The 18,702-nt window shown below is 40.0% G+C and overlaps 1 protein-coding gene across 1 annotated transcript; it reads left to right on the top strand.

Annotated features, from left to right (window-relative positions):
- Window positions 1-17,467: 17,467 nt before the first annotated feature.
- Or8b4 (olfactory receptor family 8 subfamily B member 4) lies at window positions 17,468-18,397 on the top strand. Its single transcript, NM_001000817.1, is given in 1 exon segment — window positions 17,468-18,397. A coding segment is annotated over 1 exon segment (930 nt).
- The last annotated feature ends 305 nt before the right edge of the window (window positions 18,398-18,702 follow it).

Genomic DNA, 18,702 nt, shown 5'->3' on the forward strand with positions numbered 1-18,702 from the left:
TGGAAGAGACCACCAACACTGCCCACCCCTACCCACATCCCTGGCCCAAGAGGAAACTGTATAAGGCCTATGGGTTCCTGTGGGGGAGGGCCCAGGAACAGCAGGACCCCTGCTCCTGAGACACCGCCGGAACCTGAAGGAACAGACCGGATAAACAGTTCTCTGCACCCAAATCCCGTGGGAGGGAGAGCTAAACCTTCAGAGAGGCAGGCACGCCTGGGAAACCAGAAGAGACTGCACTCTGTACACACATCTCGGACACCAGAGGAAAACACCAAATGCCATCTGGAACCCTGGTGCACTGAAGCTCTTGGAAACGGCGGCACAGATCTTCCTGGTTGCTGCCGCCACAGAGAGCTTGTGGGCAGCACTCCGCAAGCGAACTTGAGGCTCGGGACCACAGGTAAGACCAACCTTTCTGCTGCAAGTGACCTGCCTGGTGAACTCAAGACACAGGCCCACAGGAACAGCTGAAAACCTGTAGAGAGGAAAAACTACACTCCCGAAAGCAGACCACTCTGTCCCCATAACTGGCTGAAAGAAAACAGGAAAACAGGTCTACAGCACTCCTGACACACAGGCTTATAGGACAGTCTAGCCACTGTCAGAAATAACAGAACAAAGTAACACTAGAGATAATCTGATGGCAAGAGGCAAGCGCAGGAACCCAAGCAACAGAAACCAAGACTACATGGCATCATCGGAGCCCAATTCTCCCACCAAAACAAACACAGAATATCCAAACACACCAGAAAAGCAAGATCTAGTTTCAAAATCATATTTGATCATGATGCTGGAGGACTTCAAGAAAGACGTGAAGAACTCCCTTAGAGAACAAGTAGAAGCCTACAGAGAAGAAGCACAAAAATCCCTGGAAGAATTCCAGGAAACCATAAATAAACAAGTAGAAGCCCATAGAGAGGAGTCACAAAAATCCCTGAAAGAATTCCAGGAAAACACAATCAAACAGTTGAAGGAATTAAAAATGGAAATAGAAGCAATCAAGAAAGAACACATGGAAACAACCCTGGATATAGAAAACCAAAAGAAGAGATAAGGAGCTGTAGATACAAGCTTCACCGACAGAATACAAGAGATGGAAGAGAGAATCTCAGGAGCAGAAGATTCCATAGAAATCATTGACTCAACTGTCAAAGATAATGTAAAGCAGAAAAAGCTACTGGTCCAAAACATACAGGAAATCCAGGACTCAATGAGAAGATCAAACCTAAGGATAATAGGTATAGAAGAGAGTGAAGACTCCCAGCTCAAAGGACCAGTAAATATCTTCAACAAAATCATAGAAGAAAACTTCCCTAACCTAAAGAAAGAGATACCCATAGTCATACAAGAAGCCTACAGAACTCCAAATAGATTGGACCAGAAAAGAAACACCTCCTGTCACATAATAGTCAAAACACCAAACGCACAAAATAAAGAAAGAATATTAAAAGCAGTAAGGGAAAAAGGTCAAGTAACATATAAAGGCAGACCTATCAGAATCACACCAGACTTTTCGCCAGAAACTATGAAGGCCAGAAGATCCTGGACTGACGTCATACAGACCCTAAGAGAACACAAATGCCAGCCCAGGTTACTGTATCCTGCAAAACTCTCAATTAACATAGATGGAGAAACCAAGATATTCCATGACAAAACCAAATTTACACAATATCTTTCTACAAATCCAGCACTACAAAGGATAATAAAGGGTAAAGCCCAACATAAGGAGGCAAGCTATACCCTAGAAGAAGCAAGAAACTAATCATCTTGGCAACAAAACAAAGAGAAGAAAAGCACACAAACATAACTTCACATCCAAATATGAATATAACAGGAAGCAATAATCACTATTCCTTAATATCTCTCAACATCAATGGCCTCAACTCCCCAATAAAAAGACATAGATTAACAAACTGGATACGCAAGGAGGACCCTGCATTCTGCTGCCTACAGGAAACACACCTCAGAGACAAAGACAGACACTACCTCAGAGTGAAAGGCTGGAAAACAACTTTCCAAGCAAATGGTCGGAAGAAGCAAGCTGGAGTAGCCATTCTAATATCAAATAAAATCAATTTTCAACTAAAAGTCATCAAAAAAGATAAGGAAGGACACTTCATATTCATCAAAGGAAAAATCCACCATATCTAATATCTAAATATCTATGCCCCAAATACAAGGGCACCTACATACGTAAAAGAAACCTTACTAAAGCTCAAAACACACATTGCACCTCACACAATAATAGTAGGAGATTTCAACACCCCACTCTCATCAATGGACAGGTCATGGAAACAGAAATTAAACAGAGACGTAGACAGACTAAGAGAAGTCATGAGCCAAATGGACTTAACAGATATTTATAGAACATTCTATCCTAAAGCAAAAGGATATACCTTCTTCTCAGCTCCTCATGGTACTTTCTCCAAAATTGACCATATAGTTGGTCAAAAAACGGGCCTCAACAGGTACAGAAAGATAGAAATAATGCCATGCGTGCTATCGGACCACCACGGCCTAAAACTGGTCTTCAATAACAATAAGGGAAGAATGCCCACATATACGTGGAAATTGAACAATGCTCTACTCAATGATAACCTGGTCAAGGAAGAAATAAAGAAAGAAATTAAAAACTTTTTAGAATTTAATGAAAATGAAGGTACAACATACCCAAACTTATGGGACACAATGAAAGCTGTACTAAGAGGAAAACTCATAGCGCTGAGTGCCTGCAGAAAGAAACAGGAAAGAGCATATGTCAGCAGCTTGACAGCACACCTAAAAGCTCTAGAAGAAAAAGAAGCAAATACACCCAGGAGGAGTAGAAGGCAGGAAATAATCAAACTCAGAGCTGAAATCAACCAAGTAGAAACAAAAAGGACCATAGAAAGAATCAACAGAACCAAAAGTTGGTTCTTTGAGAAAATCAACAAGATAGATAAACCCTTAGCCAGACTAACGAGAGGACACAGAGAGTGCGTCCAAATTAACAAAATCAGAAATGAAAAGGGAGACATAACTACAGATTCAGAGGAAATTCAAAAAATCATCAGATCTTACTATAAAAGCCTATATTCAACAAAACTTGAAAATCTGCAGGAAATGGACAATGTCCTAGACAGATACCAGGTACCGAAGTTAAATCAGGGACAGATAAACCAGTTAAACAACCCCATAACTCCTAAGGAAATAGAAGCAGTCATTAAAGGTCTCCCAACGAAAAAGAGCCCAGGTCCAGACGGGTTTAGTGCAGAATTCTATCAGACCTTCATAGAAGACCTCATACCAATATTATCCAAACTATTCCACAAAATTGAAACAGATGGATCACTACCGAATACCTTCTACGAAGCCACAATTACTCTTATACCTAAACTACACAAAGACCCAACAAAGAAAGAGAACTTCAGACCATTTTCCCTTATGAATATCGACGCAAAAATACTCAATAAAATTCTGGCAACCCGAATCCAAGAGCACATTAAAACAATCATCCACCATGATCAAGTAGGCTTCATCCCAGGCATGCAGGGATGGTTTAATATACGGAAAACCATCAACGTGGTCCATTATATAAACAAACTGAAAGAACAAAGCCACATGATCATTTCATTAGATGCTGAGAAAGCATTTGACAAAATTCAACATCCCTTCATGATAAAAGTCCTGGAAAGAATAGGAATTCAAGGCCCATACCTAAACATAGTAAAAGCCATATACAGCAAACCAGTTGCTAACATTAAACTAAATGGAGAGAAACTTGAAGCAATCCCACTAAAATCAGGGACTAGACAAGGCTGACCACTTTCTCCCTACTTATTCAATATAGTTCTTGAAGTTCTAGCCAGAGCAATCAGACAACAAATGTAGGTCAAGGGGATACAGATTGGAAAAGAAGTCAAAATATCACTATTTGCAGATGATATGATAGTATATTTAAGTGATCCCAAAAGTTCCACCAGAGAACTACTAAAGCTGATAAACAACTTCAGCAAAGTGGCTGGGTATAAAATTAACTCAAATAAATCAGTAGCCTTCCTCTACACAAAAGAGAAACAAGCCGAGAAAGAAATTAGGGAAACGACACCCTTCATAATAGACCCAAATAATATAAAGTACCTCGGTGTGACTTTAACCAAGCAAGTAAAAGATTTTTACAATAAGAACTTCAAGACACTGAAGAAAGAAATTGAAGAAGACCTCAGAAGATGGAAAGATCTCCCATGCTCATGGATTGGCAGGATTAATATAGTAAAAATGGCCATTTTACCAAAAGCGATCTACAGATTCAATGCAATCCCCATCAACATACCAATCCAATTCTTCAAAGAGTTAGACAGAACAATTTGCAAATTCATCTGGAATAACAAAAAACCCAGGATAGCTAAAACTATCCTCAACAATAAAAGGACTTCAGGGGGAATCACTATCCCTGAACTCAAGCAGTATTACAGAGCAATAGTGATAAAAACTGCATGGTATTGGTACAGAGACAGACAGATAGACTAATGGAATAGAATTGAAGACCCAGAAATGAACCCACACACCTATGGTCACTTGTTTTTTGACAAAGGAGCCAAAACCATCCAATGGAAAAAAGATAGAATTTTCAGCAAATGGTGCTGGTTCAACTGGAGGTCAACATGTAGAAGAATGCAGATCGATCCATGCTTATTACCCTGTACAAAGCTTAAGTCCAAGTGGATCAAGGACCTCCACATCAAACCAGACACACTCAATCTAATAGAAGAAAAACTAGGGAAGCATCTGGAACACATGGGCACTGGAAAAAATTTCCTGAAGAAAACACCAATGGCTTATGCTCTAAGATCAAGAATCGACAAATGGGATCTCATAAAACTGCAAAGCTTCTGTAAGGCAAAGGACACTGTGGTTAGGACAAATTGGCAACCAACAGATTGGGAAAAGATCTTTACCAATCCTACAACAGATAGAGGCCTTATATCCAAAATATACAAAGAACTCCAGTAGTTAGACCGCTGGGAGACAAATAACCCTATTAAAAAATGGTGTTCAGAGCCAAACAAACAATTCACAGCTGAGGAATGCCGAATGGCTGAGAAACACCTAAAGAAATGTTCAACATCTTTAGTCATAAGGGAAATGCAAATCAAAACAACCCTGAGATTTCACCTCACACCAGTGAGAATGGCTAAGATCAAAAACTCAGGTGACAGTAAATGCTGGCGAGGATGCGGAGAAAGAGGAATACTCCTCCATTGTTGGTGGGGTTGCAGACTGGTACAACCTTTCTGGAAATCAGTCTGGAGGTTCCTCAGAAAATTGGACATTGAACTGCCTGAGGATCCAGCTATACCTCTCTTGGGCATATACCCAAAAGATGTCCCAACATATAAAAAAGACACATGCTCCACTATGTTCATAGAAGCCTTATTTATAATAGCCAGAAGCTGGAAAGAACCCAGATGCCCTTCAACAGAGGAATGGATACAGAAAATGTGGTACATCTACACAATGGAATATTACTCAGCTATCAAAAACAACGAGTTTATGAAATTCGTAGGCAAATGGTTGGAACTGGAAAATATCATCCTGAGTGAGCTAACCCAATCACAGAAAGACATACATGGTATGCACTCATTGATAAGTGGCTATTAGCCCAAATGCTTGAATTACCCTAGATCCCTAGAACAAACGAAACTCAAGACGGATGATCAAAATGTGAATGCTTCACTCCTTCTTTAAATGAGGAAAAAGAATACCCTTGGCAGGGAAGGGAGAGGCAAAGATTAAAACAGAGACTGAAGGAACACCCATTCAGAGCCTGCCCCACATGTGGCCCATACATATACAGCCACCCAATTAGACAAGATGGATGAAGCAAAGAAGTGCAGACGGACAGGAGCCGGATGTAGATCTCTCCTGAGAGACACAGCCAGAATACAGCAAATATAGAGGCGAATGCCAGCAGCAAACCACTGAATTGAGAATATGTCCCCCGTTGAAGGAATCAGAGAAAGAACTGGAAGAGCTTGAAGGGGCTCGAGACCCCAAAAGTACAACAATGTCAAGCAACCAGAGCTTCCAGGGACTAAGCCACTACCTAAAGACTATACATGGACTGATCCTGGACTCTGACCCCATAGGTAGCAATGAATATCCTAGTAAGAGCACCAGTGGAAGGAGAAGCCCTGGGTCCTGCTAAGACTGAACCCCCAGTGAACTAGACTGGTGGGGGGAGGGCGGCAATGGGGGGAGGGTTGGGAGGGGAACACCCATAAGGAAGGGGATGGGGGAGGGGGATGTTTGCCCGGAAACCGGGAAAGGGAATAACACTTGAAATGTATATAAGAAATACTCAAGTTAATAAAAAATAAATAAAAAAAAATGGTGTTCAGAGCCAAACAAACAATTCACAGCTGAGGAATGCCGAATGGCTGAGAAACACCTAAAGAAATGTTCAACATCTTTAGTCATAAGGGAAATGCAAATCAAAACAACCCTGAGATTTCACCTCACACCAGTGAGAATGGCTAAGATCAAAAACTCAGGTGACAGTAAATGCTGGCGAGGATGCGGAGAAAGAGGAATACTCCTCCATTGTTGGTGGGGTTGCAGACTGGTACAACCTTTCTGGAAATCAGTCTGGAGGTTCCTCAGAAAATTGGACATTGAACTGCCTGAGGATCCAGCTATACCTCTCTTGGGCATATACCCAAAAGATGTCCCAACATATAAAAAAGACACGTGCTCCACTATGTTCATAGAAGCCTTATTTATAATAGCCAGAAGCTGGAAAGAACCCAGATGCCCTTCAACAGAGGAATGGATACAGAAAATGTGGTACATCTACACAATGGAATATTACTCAGCTATCAAAAACAACGAGTTTATGAAATTCGTAGGCAAATGGTTGGAACTGGAAAATATCATCCTGAGTGAGCTAACCCAATCACAGAAAGACATACATGGTATGCACTCATTGATAAGTGGCTATTAGCCCAAATGCCTGAATTACCCTAGATGCCTAGAGCTAATGAAACTCAAGACGGATGATCAAAATGTGAATGTTTCACACCTTCTTTAAAAGGGGAACAAGAATACCCTTGGCAGGGAATAGAGAGGCAAAGATTAAAACAGAGACTGAAGGAACACCCATTCAGAGCCTGCCCCACATGTGGCCCATACATATACAGCCACCCAATTAGACAAGATGTATGAAGTAAAGAAGTGCAGACCGACAGGAGCCAGATGTAGATCGCTCCTGAGAGACACAGCCAGAATACAGCAAATACAGAGGTGAATGCCAGCAGCAAACCACTGAACTGAGAATAGGACCCCCGTTGAAAGAATCAGAGAAAGAACTGGAAGAGCTTGAAGGGGCTCAAGACCCCATATGTACAACAATGCTAAGCAACCAGAGCTTCCAGGGACTAAGCCACTACCTAAAGACTATACATGGGCTGACCCTGGACTCTGACCTCATAGGTAGCAATGAATATCCTAGTAAGAGCAGCAGTGGAAGGGGAAGCCCTGGGTCCTGCTAAGACTGAACCCCCAGTGAACTAGACTTTTGGGGGGAGGGCGGCAATGGGGGGAGGATGGGGAGGGGAACACCCATAAGGAAGGGGAGGGGGGAGGGGGATGTTTGCCTGGAAACCGGGAAAGGGAATAACACTCGAAATGTATATAAGAAATACTCAAGTTAATAAAAAATAACAACAACAACAACAACAACAACAACAATGCCAACCAACCAGAGCTTCCGGGGACTAAACCACTACCGAGAGACTATACATCAACTGACCCAGGCCTTCAACTGCATATGTAGCATAGAATAGGCATGTTGGGACACCAGTGGAAGGGAACGCCCTTGGTCTTGCCAAGGTTGGAACCCTAGTCCAGGGGAATGTTGGGGAGGGCATTAAGGGGGCTATATATGGGGAATACCCATATGGGGGAGCACAAGGGGAGGAATGGGGGCTTATGGACAGGAAACTGGGAAGGGGAATAACCTTTAAAATGTAAGTAAAGAAATATATAATAAATTAAAAAAAACCCCACAGAATCCAACTTGTTATGCCCATATACACATGAGTGTGAGGCCATCAACTCCAGCCTGGTCTACCTACCAAGGGCCCTATCTTTAGAGGAACTGTGTCTCCCTCCTTTTGAAACCATCAACTGTCAAAAGTTATCAACCTTTAGGGGTGGAGTCTGATGAACCCACAACCATCTGCATCCTAGAATATTGACCAGCTTGCTTAATGCTATACAGGTCTTCTGCATGCAGTTACAGGGGCTTGTGAGTTCATGACCACAGCCCTGTCATGTCCAGAAGACACTGTTCCTCCCAGACCTCTGGTTCTATAAGTCTTGTGCTCCTCTTCAGAGATGGCCTCTGACCCTTTTTGGGAATGGTTTTTTTGTGGATATACTGTTTGTGGTTGATCACTCCATACGTATTCGACACATTGATCAGTTGTTAGCTTTTGCTATAACCACTGTCCAGTGCACAAAGAAACTTCTCTCTGAGATTGGAATGCTGCACCAAGGATCTATTGGTAGAGAGATACTCTTTTAGAGGGCAGTTTGAAGCTATGTTTGTTTAGGAAAATCATAGTAGTAAGTTAATGCCTGAGGCATATAAGCTCTCCAGTGAGGGGTTCTTGCTGGTCAGATCTCCCAAATTTAGCAAAAATTTGTTGAAAATATGTGTAAAAAATCTATTCTTGATACTGATTTTAAACATTTTATGTATTGACTTTTTAAAAATGATATGTAAGACTATAATAGTTATTTCATTCAAAGCCTAAAAGCCAACCCACAATACATACAAAACAGGATAGTCAAACAACCCTGAATAATTTATACACACTAACCATCTAATTATTAATAACATTAATTGTTGGGCCATTGTTTTCCTTAGACATTAAACAGTTGTCTCTTAAATTTCATTTTGTTTTTATGTAGCTGACATTTCATCTAAAAAGCTGGCCAGATATTTAATTGAATGCATGTGTCTGTAGCCAACAAAGCAACTTGTGTTCATTACAATTGGGAATATTATTTTTATTTTATTTTTTTATTTTTTTTGAGAGTTTCATATAATATATTTTGATAGTTTTTGTCCTCTCTTCAAATTTCTCCTAGTTCTACCTGCTTTCTTACCCACATCTTCCTCCTTCTCTCTCTCTCTCTCTCTCTCTCTCTCTCTCTCTCTCTCTCTCTCTCTCTCTCTCTTTCTCTCTGTAAGCCTCTCAAGTTTATCTTTTGCTGCTCATGGACTCTTGGGTCTATGCTCTCCCACTGGGGCATGGAAAGCCTATCAGCAGCCATAGGCTTATAGTAAGCTGTGTCTCCTTCTTCCAGTAGGTATCAATTGCAAATAGCTCCCTGGCTAGGGGTGGGGATTCGTGACTACCTCCCCTTTCTATGCTGGCATTTTGTGTGGTTTGATCTTACCCAGATCTTATGCTTGTTGTCAAAACTGCCGTGACTTCACATGTGTAACTGCCCCCTGTGTTCAGATATCACTGTTTCCTTGTAGTCAACCATTACCTCTAGCTTTTAGTCAAAATATACTAGAATGCAAAATCTTGGTGGTTATTTTTCCAATGCTCAGAGAGAGAGAGAGAGAGAGAGAGAGAGAGAGAGAGAGAGAGAGAGAGAGAGAGAGAGAAAAGATACCTGTTGGGGTGTGTGTGTGTGTGTGTGTGTGTGTGTGTGTGTGTGAAAAGTAGTAGATAACATGAAGTATACCCTTAAGGTCATGGCCGGAGAAGTAGACAGTATGGGTCTGAGTTACTTGGCTCACTCATATTTTGCTCACTATCTAGAAAGTCTTTTCTTATTCTGCATTTGAATGATGTTTTTGAAGTTCGTTTTTATATGCAAGCCAAGTATTTAGCTTTGAACAGCGAAATTGATGATGGTTAACTAAAAAAAATATAAAAAATAAAAATAAAAGAGGATGCTCATTGCCAAGAAATGAGGTAGGTCACAGATTCTGAGAACTGGCTCGTGAACCAGTTGCTGGAATCAGGGATGACAGGAGAGCCAGGAGGAAGAACTGTCTGGTTAGGCTCACTGACTGCTCCTGCTGGTTTATCCAGCATCCTATGCTATTAGTGGAGACATTTGTTTTTTTTTCTTCGTCTTTGCCAAAATGTAGTGTAAAGAGTAGCTTCTAAGAGTTGTCAGATGATTTGGGGTCTGGATCCAGTGAAGGCACACATGGAAGACATTCTGAGGTTGTGTAATCACAGTAAATAATTTCATTTCCACTTACTTTCCAGTTTTGCAACTCAATATCAGTTTCTTAGAGAGGTCTTTTCAGACCTTCAAGGCTTACTAGGGTTCACGTATACAGCTTTATATGGAAATTCGTATTTCCTCCCTGCACACTAATTGTTTTCTAATCAGTTATGTGTAGGTTTTATTTTCTTCTAGGTTTCCCATCTGGATTATATGTCTAAGCCACAGGAGCTGTGTCTATTTTGATCTCTGCCTCATTTTTAGAACGGAGAATTGGGTCTAAATTAAGTTCAGTGCTCTGTGTATGCAATTGTCTCTCAGTATCCTTGGTGGGGAAGGACTAGAATAGATTTACAGATTAGCCAATTTAAAATTTCGTATGTAAAATGACACAGTATTTGAATACAATGTACATATATTTATATCATCAGTAGATTATTTATAATGTCTAATACAATATTAATGCAATGCAAATTGTTTAATGGCTGTTTAGGGAACAATGAAAAAGAAACAAGTTTGTGCAAGTTCAGTATAGATGGGACTTTTTTTTTCTAAACGTTTTTTTTTTCTTTATTTTATTTTATTTTATTTTATTTTTTTTATTATCTTGAGTATTTCTTATATACATTTCAAGTGTTATTCCCTTTCCCGGTTTCCGGACAGACATCACCCTCCCCCCTCCCCTTCCTTGTGGGTGTTCCCCTCCCAAACCTCCCCCCATTGCCACCCTCGCCTCATAGTCTAGTTCACTGGGGGTTCAGTCTTAGCAGGACCCAGGGCTTCCCCTTCCACTGGTGCTCTTACTAGGATATTCATTGCTACCTATGGGGTCAGAGTCCAGGGTCAGTCCATATATAGTCTCTAAACGTTTTTTGAGCCACTTTTTTTTGAATCTTCTGACATGGAGACAATGAAAGCAGAAGACTGGCTCAGCTGATGGACCTTCTTATTTCTAGATTTGTCACGGTATATCTTTAATTCATGGTCTCTTCTACTCTCAACTAATGCTGACTTCCAGGTACTGTCCTTGGATCCACTTTCCAGCTAATTAATTTTATTTTCTACTCATTTTGTCTACCATATTTAACATATCGATAGTGGTCCCAATTTCAATCATTCTACTTTATTATATTATTGGGACCCGATTTCAGTGATCCTACTGTCTAAAGTTCTACTTGATTTTTTTTAGCATTTTCATGACTCCGTTATTAAACCTTGCTGTCGGCGATTAATGCTACCTGAATCGCCCTGCCGTGGTGGAATGAGTTCCTTGCTACCTGCCCCAGTGTTCTGAATTCCTGAATGAAAGACACAGACACAGACACAGACACAGACACAGACACAGACACAGACACAGACACAGACACAGACACAGACACAGACACAGACACACAGACACACACACACACACACACACACACACACACACACACACACACACACACACACACACACGCAGCCTTCTATTTTAAAATGCCTCAATCAGCTCAATGGCTGAGCCACTCCCAAACTTCCATGTTGCTAATGCCTCCCCTTCAATACTCTTGAGTTAATACTTACTAAATCTATATTCCACCTTTACTGTCCTAGACCCAGTGGGGAGGGGTGTTTGTGGGTCGCTCTTCTCTGGCTCTTACGTAATTTGTATGCCCTCTCTTTTGCAGCTTTTAAGCCTGGATTTTATTACTTTTCCTGCACAGCCATTCTAGCTTGTCTCTCCCTCCCCTTGCCCATGAATCCTAAAGTCCCGCCTCCGTCTTTCTGCACAGCCATTGGCTGCTGTAAACTTTATTTACCAATGGAAACCAACTTGGGGCAGGGACCCTTAGTGTCTTACTTTAGGATTCTCACGTAATTTTGGGAACCTCATGTAATTAACATAATACAAGCATTAAACAAAATCAACAACAAAATCTTCAATTTGTCTTTATTTGTTTAAACATATTCAACGCATTTATTTAGAACTCTGGCACTGACGCACGTAATAGTTCTATAAGTAGCAAACACTGTAAGGCATGTTTTGTGTGTGTCATTCATGTGATTCTCACTTATGTCAGCTTGTTTCGTGTTGGTTTAATGATTTGCATGATGAGCTCACGATCCCCAGATGTTTATTTGGGGGAATTTCTTTTGCATTTGTATTGAAATAATATTCTCCATAGTGATTTTTTTTATTATACATGTGATATGGATTTTTTTTTAACCTCACACATGGAGGTGATTTTAGATTTGCAAGATGTTTTGTCTAATTTTCTTTCTTTAAGACCAAGTTAAGTTTGGTTATTTTCCTTTGTGAGTTTTTTCCTTTAACTTAGACATAAGATGCCTCCTTTGGGGTTCAGCATCATGCCAGATTTTATCTCTTGTGTCCCGCATAGGAAACTCATTAAACCCAAAGTCACAGGCCACCAGGAATCCACAGGTTCCCTGTTCTAGTGGTTGTCCCTCTACATTCGTACTTTCTTGATTTTCCTCTTTATTCTTACCAAGTTTTTACTTAGTTTCTATAAGGTCTTTCATGGAAAAAAATAGATAAATTTGTACATCTCACCAACAATTTCTATATTTTTTAAAAATCAAGAAAAATCTTTCTAAATATAGTGTTTTAATACCGTAGAAATAGTTGTTCTTGATAAGTATTTGATGAGTGATGAACAAGGTGGCATCTAAACTGACGAACAGAGAGAACGCTTTGTCCTTCACTGCCACACAGCTGCTAAGCTTCCACCCAAGGTGGAAGAATGGGGTGGGTAAGAAAGTACATGTACTGAGAAGAAACTCTCATTTTCTTTATAAAAACAAACCTCAAAAATATCATTCAACATAGGACTGAAAGGGGAGTTTCTATGTCGCATGCAGATATCACTGAACCATATAACTCAGAGCTGTCCTGGTTACTCCCTTGGACATTTTCTTGAGTTTTTTTTTTTATTTTTTTTATTTTTATATCTACTCCATTCATGCACATCCCAAAGACTGTCTGTTCTCTTTCAAGACTGGAAAGTTATCATAAAGTTTTACCTTGCAGTGTATTTTAGAACAAGGCCAGAGTGCTCTGAACATACTGTGCTGAAAAAAAGCAGGAAGGTGACAAAAGAGGAAGAAATGTGGTATGTAATCCTTGTATGACCTCTTGTTGGATGTCATGTGGTATCCATTTTACTCTATTGGTGTAAGAAGCTCCAGAGCATCCACAGAGCCAAGGTTCCATCACTTTACTGGAACAGCATCAGTCCTGTTCCACTAAGAACATGTCAGACTCAAGCTATATTTGTGTGTGTGTGTGTGTGTGTGTGTGTGTGTGCACGCGCATGTGCGTGTGAGAGACAGAGAGAGAGAGAGAGAGAGAGAGAGAGAGAGAGAGAGAGAGAGAGAGAGATGGTGTGGCCATCTTTGGCAAATACAATCTGCCACATGCATATACATTCCATAGCTGTTATAAACACACAGTATTATATTAGAAAACATCCAGCATAATGCTTGGAACATAATGCTGTGATTGCTCCAAATGCATTAATTATCTTTTCTATAGCCTTCCTTCTTTTATATAAGGAGAAATAAAACAGGATTTTATTTTAAGAGCCATATAATGGATGAGAAATGAAAAACAGAGCTATTTTTCTTGCATGTTCTACTGTATAACAAGTTGTCAGGACAGCAAATACCCATTTTCCAAATGAGAACATTATGGCACAAAATGTTTAGAAACTTTATGCTTAAACTAATTTGGTAGGATGTTTTTTTTGTCCTCCACTTATTCTTTAAACATTTAATTTAAGTCTAACATATATTTCTATAAACTGACAAGTGTTTTGCTAACTAGATACAGTTAAGCAGTAATCATGTCAGAAATAGAATACCACTGGCAGCCTGTCTTTTGTGTCTCTTTCCTGTTACTACCCTTCAACTCCCCAAGTGAAGAAAACTGATGCTTGACTTCTAAAACAACAGGTTAATTTTTTGTTTTAAAAACTTGTATGCTTGTCTCAAAAATTAAAATGAAACAATAACAAAAACCAAAAAAAACCAACACAAACAAACCAAAAAAAAAAAAAAACACCCCAAAACATGTCCAGCTTGTTTTGCTTGCTAGACAGTGGTGACACAGGCCTTCAATCCCAGCACTCAGAAAGTAGAGGCAGTTGGGTTCCTGTGAGTTTGATGCCAGCCTGGTCTACAGAGTGAGTTCCAGTACAGTCAAGGCTACACAGAGAAATTTTGTCTCAAAAAAAAAAAAAAAGGTATTTTGGTGACTGGAAAGATGGCTCAGCTCAGTGGTTAAGAACATTGGCTGCTCTCCCAGAAGACCTGAGCTCTGAGCTCAATTCCCAGCACATACATGGAAGCTAAAAACGCAGACATACATGTAGGTTATACAGCAAATTAAGAATAAATAAACTATAATTGTATGTATGTATGTTCAGCTTAATCCTGTTGTGACCAAATATTTCCAATAGTTGATAGACATTACTTAATAGAGGAGGCATTTTAGCTTACATTTTTCAGGACAAGTTATTTGGCAGGAAATATTGGAGGTGGGATGTGCTGAGGAAGAAGCTACTCACCTCATAGTAGAAGGAAACATAGAGAAAGGAAGGACGTAGTGACAAGGTGTAGTCCTCAAAGTCACATCCTCAGTGCCTGACTTCCTCTGACTCCATCCCATATCCTAGAGGTTCTACAACTTCCTCATGTATTCTAATTACCTAGGAACCAAACATTCAAACTTGAGCTCAGGAATCCATTTTGTATTTAAAGCACAATTCCATAGAGCCACAGACATGTGCCCATTTGTGCTTGCTTTCTTTTATTTCATGATAGCTTGATATCATGGACTTTCATGGCTAAATGAAATCTTATTTTGTTACAATTCCACAAATTTTGAAAATCCTACTATTTATTATCCATTCTACAGTTGCTTGACCTGTAGGTTGCTTTCAGTTTTTGGCTCATATATATAATAATAATATATATATAATTGTGCTATGAGCACTACCTAGCATGAGTTAAGACCAACATATATTCTTACTGAGCATGCACCTAGCAATAGAAAGTGCTTTTTTTTAAATAAAAAAGTTAAACAATGCCGACTGATTTATTATTTTATTCTTGGTTGTGCTTGGCTTTTCTTTCTAATCTATTTTAGGTATATAGCTTGAGTTTCTAGTTTTTTGCTTAAAGTTCCTGCCTTCAGTAAATCAGAAGCAGCTTGTAGTTTAAGTCCTTTCTATGTTTGAAGGAAAAGTGATAATAGCTGTATAGGAAGGGTAAGTTTAGTTAAGGAGGACTTTGAAAGGTAAAAAAGGTGGCAGATAGAGAGTTGACAAAAAGTAGACAAACATTAGTCAATCTGCAAAACCACAGGGCCAGAGGACCTGAGTACTTACTTGCACTCTTTTTAGTAGTACAAACACAAAACCTGCAATCCACCATGAAATATATTTAAGAGTGAAAGGACATGCTATTAATATTCATACAAGGATAAGTGATGTTTTTTTAGGGCCACTCAAGGAAAGCAGATTATTTTAGGTAGCTTCAGTGGAAACTCACAAATGCAGATGTTAATGTTTGAGAGGATGAAAGGTATCACTGTCATCTAAATAAGGGTAGGATCAAGCCCTGAAGTACTTCCTACCCCATACAGATAGGAGTGCTTCTCTCATGTATACTATGGTATTTTTTTTTTTTTAGCATTTCAAGAAATGTTTTTTTTCATCTTTATTAAATTGGGTATTTCTTATTTACATTTCGATTGTTATTCCCTTTCTGGGTTTCCGGGCCAACATCCCCGCTAACTGGTCTCCCTCTCCTTCTCTATGTGTGTTCCCGCCCCATCCTCCCCCAATTACCACCCTCCCCACAACAATCACGTTCACTGGGGGTTCAGTCTTGGCAGGACCAAGGGCTTTTAATCAAGGCTTGTTTACACCTTTCTGTGTATAGGTGGCACCTGTGGTGGTGTTTCCCTGTTGTAAGATGCTCATGGATGTGGAAACATTTTATATGTTCTCTTTGTCTTCCCCTCAAAGCTCCTCAGGAGAAACAGGAAATGGTAGGAACTAAGTTTGGGAGTCTTAAAGTTAGTTTTAGGCTTCAAGAATGATGGAGAGGAAGAATGAACTTCCAAACTTAGCTAATAAATAATAATAATAATAATAATAATAATAATAATAATAATAATAATAATATAACATCCTTCGTGTACAGGGGAAGTTTGATTAGAACTTGATTCCTCTAGATGGAACAGAAATATCTAACAGAGCCTGTAATTAATGGAAGTTGTTTATCCCCATAGAGACTGATTTTAGAGAAATTCCCAGGGGAATCTGCCTTAATCAGGTCCCCAAGATCACCAAGCTGTGCAACTTCCTGCAATATGCCAGCTTTTACAGCTTTTACTTCTTGTCAAAAGGCTTGCTTGTTTTCTTGAAGTTGATGGAGAGCAACTGTGACAATCCACCTTAACTGAGGTCCACCCCATGAGCACGTCAGCAAACTGGGGTTACATAAAGCACAGACTCTTAGAACCAGAAGAAGAGTGAACATCTGGAGTTGTCAGACTTGCAATCTCGCGATACTATCTTCTTCTGGGTAATGGAAAAAGCTATTGAATAGAACCCTGCACTGAGAAGAACCAAGGAGGAGAGGAAAGTTCTGAGTTCTTTCTGATGTTTTTCTTCTAAACACACACACAAGGGCTCTAGAAATCCTTTATAACTCTGTTGCTCTTAGCGTCAACTCTTAGGCAAGGTAAGTAAAGGGATTTGAAGGTGGAAGGCAGTAAAAACAGTGCCAGCAGGGAACACTTGATTTTCTCTGTAGGTGGGAACTTCATGTGTGGTTGAGAGAGAGTCATGAATAGAATAAGTTCTGCAGATCTACATTTAACAAAGCATAAGGCACCAGGCCTTCTTGGATCTTGAGTTATCTTTTGGAAAGCCTGTGAGTAGCTAGCTGAAGTCATCTGCTTCCTTATCTATTAGGCGAGAAGAGAATCCTTTTTATCCGTGTAAATAAACAGCTTATTGTTTTTAATCAACTCATGGGAAATGAGCTCTGCTCAGTCACACTATTAGTGAGTGACTGAAGATGAAAAGAAGTGTAGATGAGGGAGGAGAGGTCAAGAAAAGCAGGCATGCATACTTACTGACTTACCTTCTAGAGACTTCTTCCATTGTGCATGCCTATAGCCATCATTGTGTGTTTTATTCCACTTCTCTAGGCGATGGCTCCAAGAAATAGCTCCTCTGTGACTGAATTTATCCTTGTGGGATTTTCAGACCAACCAGCTCTCCAGCTGCCTCTCTTCTTCTTCTTCTTAGGCATCTATATGCTCACTGTCGTAGGCAATTTGGGACTGATCACCTTAATTGGGTTGAATTCTGGTCTTCATACTCCAATGTACTTTTTCCTCTTCAACTTGTCCTTTATAGATTTTTGTTACTCCTGTGTGTTCACCCCCAAAATGTTGACTGATTTTGTCTCAGAAAATATTATCTCCTACGTGGGATGCATGACTCAACTGTTTTTCTTCTGTTTCTTTGTCAATTCTGAGTGCTATGTGCTGGTTTCAATGGCCTATGATTGCTATGTGGCCATCTGCAACCCTCTGCTCTACACGGTCACCATGTCTCCTCAGGTCTGCGCTCTGCTGATGTTTGGTTCATATGTGATAGGATTTGCTGGAGCCATGGCACACACTGGAAGCATGCTGACACTTACTTTCTGTGAGTCCAACAGGATCCACCACTATCTCTGTGAAGTTCTCCCCCTCCTGCAGCTCTCCTGCACCAGCACCTATGCCAATGAGCTTGTGTTTTTTATTGTTGTTGGGCTGGTCATCACAGCATCCAGTGTCAGCATCTTTATCTCTTATGCGTTGATAATCTCCAACATTCTTAAGATTCCTTCCGCAGAGGGCAGATCCAAAGCCTTTGGCACATGTGGTTCCCATGTAGTTGCAGTTGCTATGTTTTTTGGGTCAGGGGCGTTCACCTATTTAACCACGTCTTTCCCTGGGTCAATGAAAGAGGGAAGGTTTGCTTCAGTATTTTATACCAATGTGGTTCCCATGCTTAACCCACTGATCTATAGTTTGAGAAATAAAGATGTCAAACTTGCCCATAATAAAACCTTGCAGAGAGTGCTCTTCTGATGAATCTGGTGCTTTCATTGGCAATTAAATCCCAATAAGCATGCTCAAGTCTGCTTTCAACAACAAGGCTTTCCTTCTACTGTTAAAAACTGGAGATCTCTTTGAGAACTATAGCCCTCGATATCACTTTGGTTTGACTTTGGAACTATTAAGTGCTTTTATGTATTGGATACAATTTTAGACCCAAGGAGATTATTAACCTAATGTATTTCCCATTTTCTTTCCTGGATTTGTCTAGGAAGAACATTTTTAGCTGGAAGAATAGGGACAGATTCATACAGGACCCAGCAACAGTTTTTATCAAC

Source organism: Rattus norvegicus, chromosome 8 (assembly GCF_021556685.1).
Source record: "Rattus norvegicus strain SHRSP/BbbUtx chromosome 8, alternate assembly SHRSP_T2T, whole genome shotgun sequence".
In the NCBI taxonomy this organism is placed as follows: domain Eukaryota; kingdom Metazoa; phylum Chordata; class Mammalia; order Rodentia; family Muridae; genus Rattus; species Rattus norvegicus.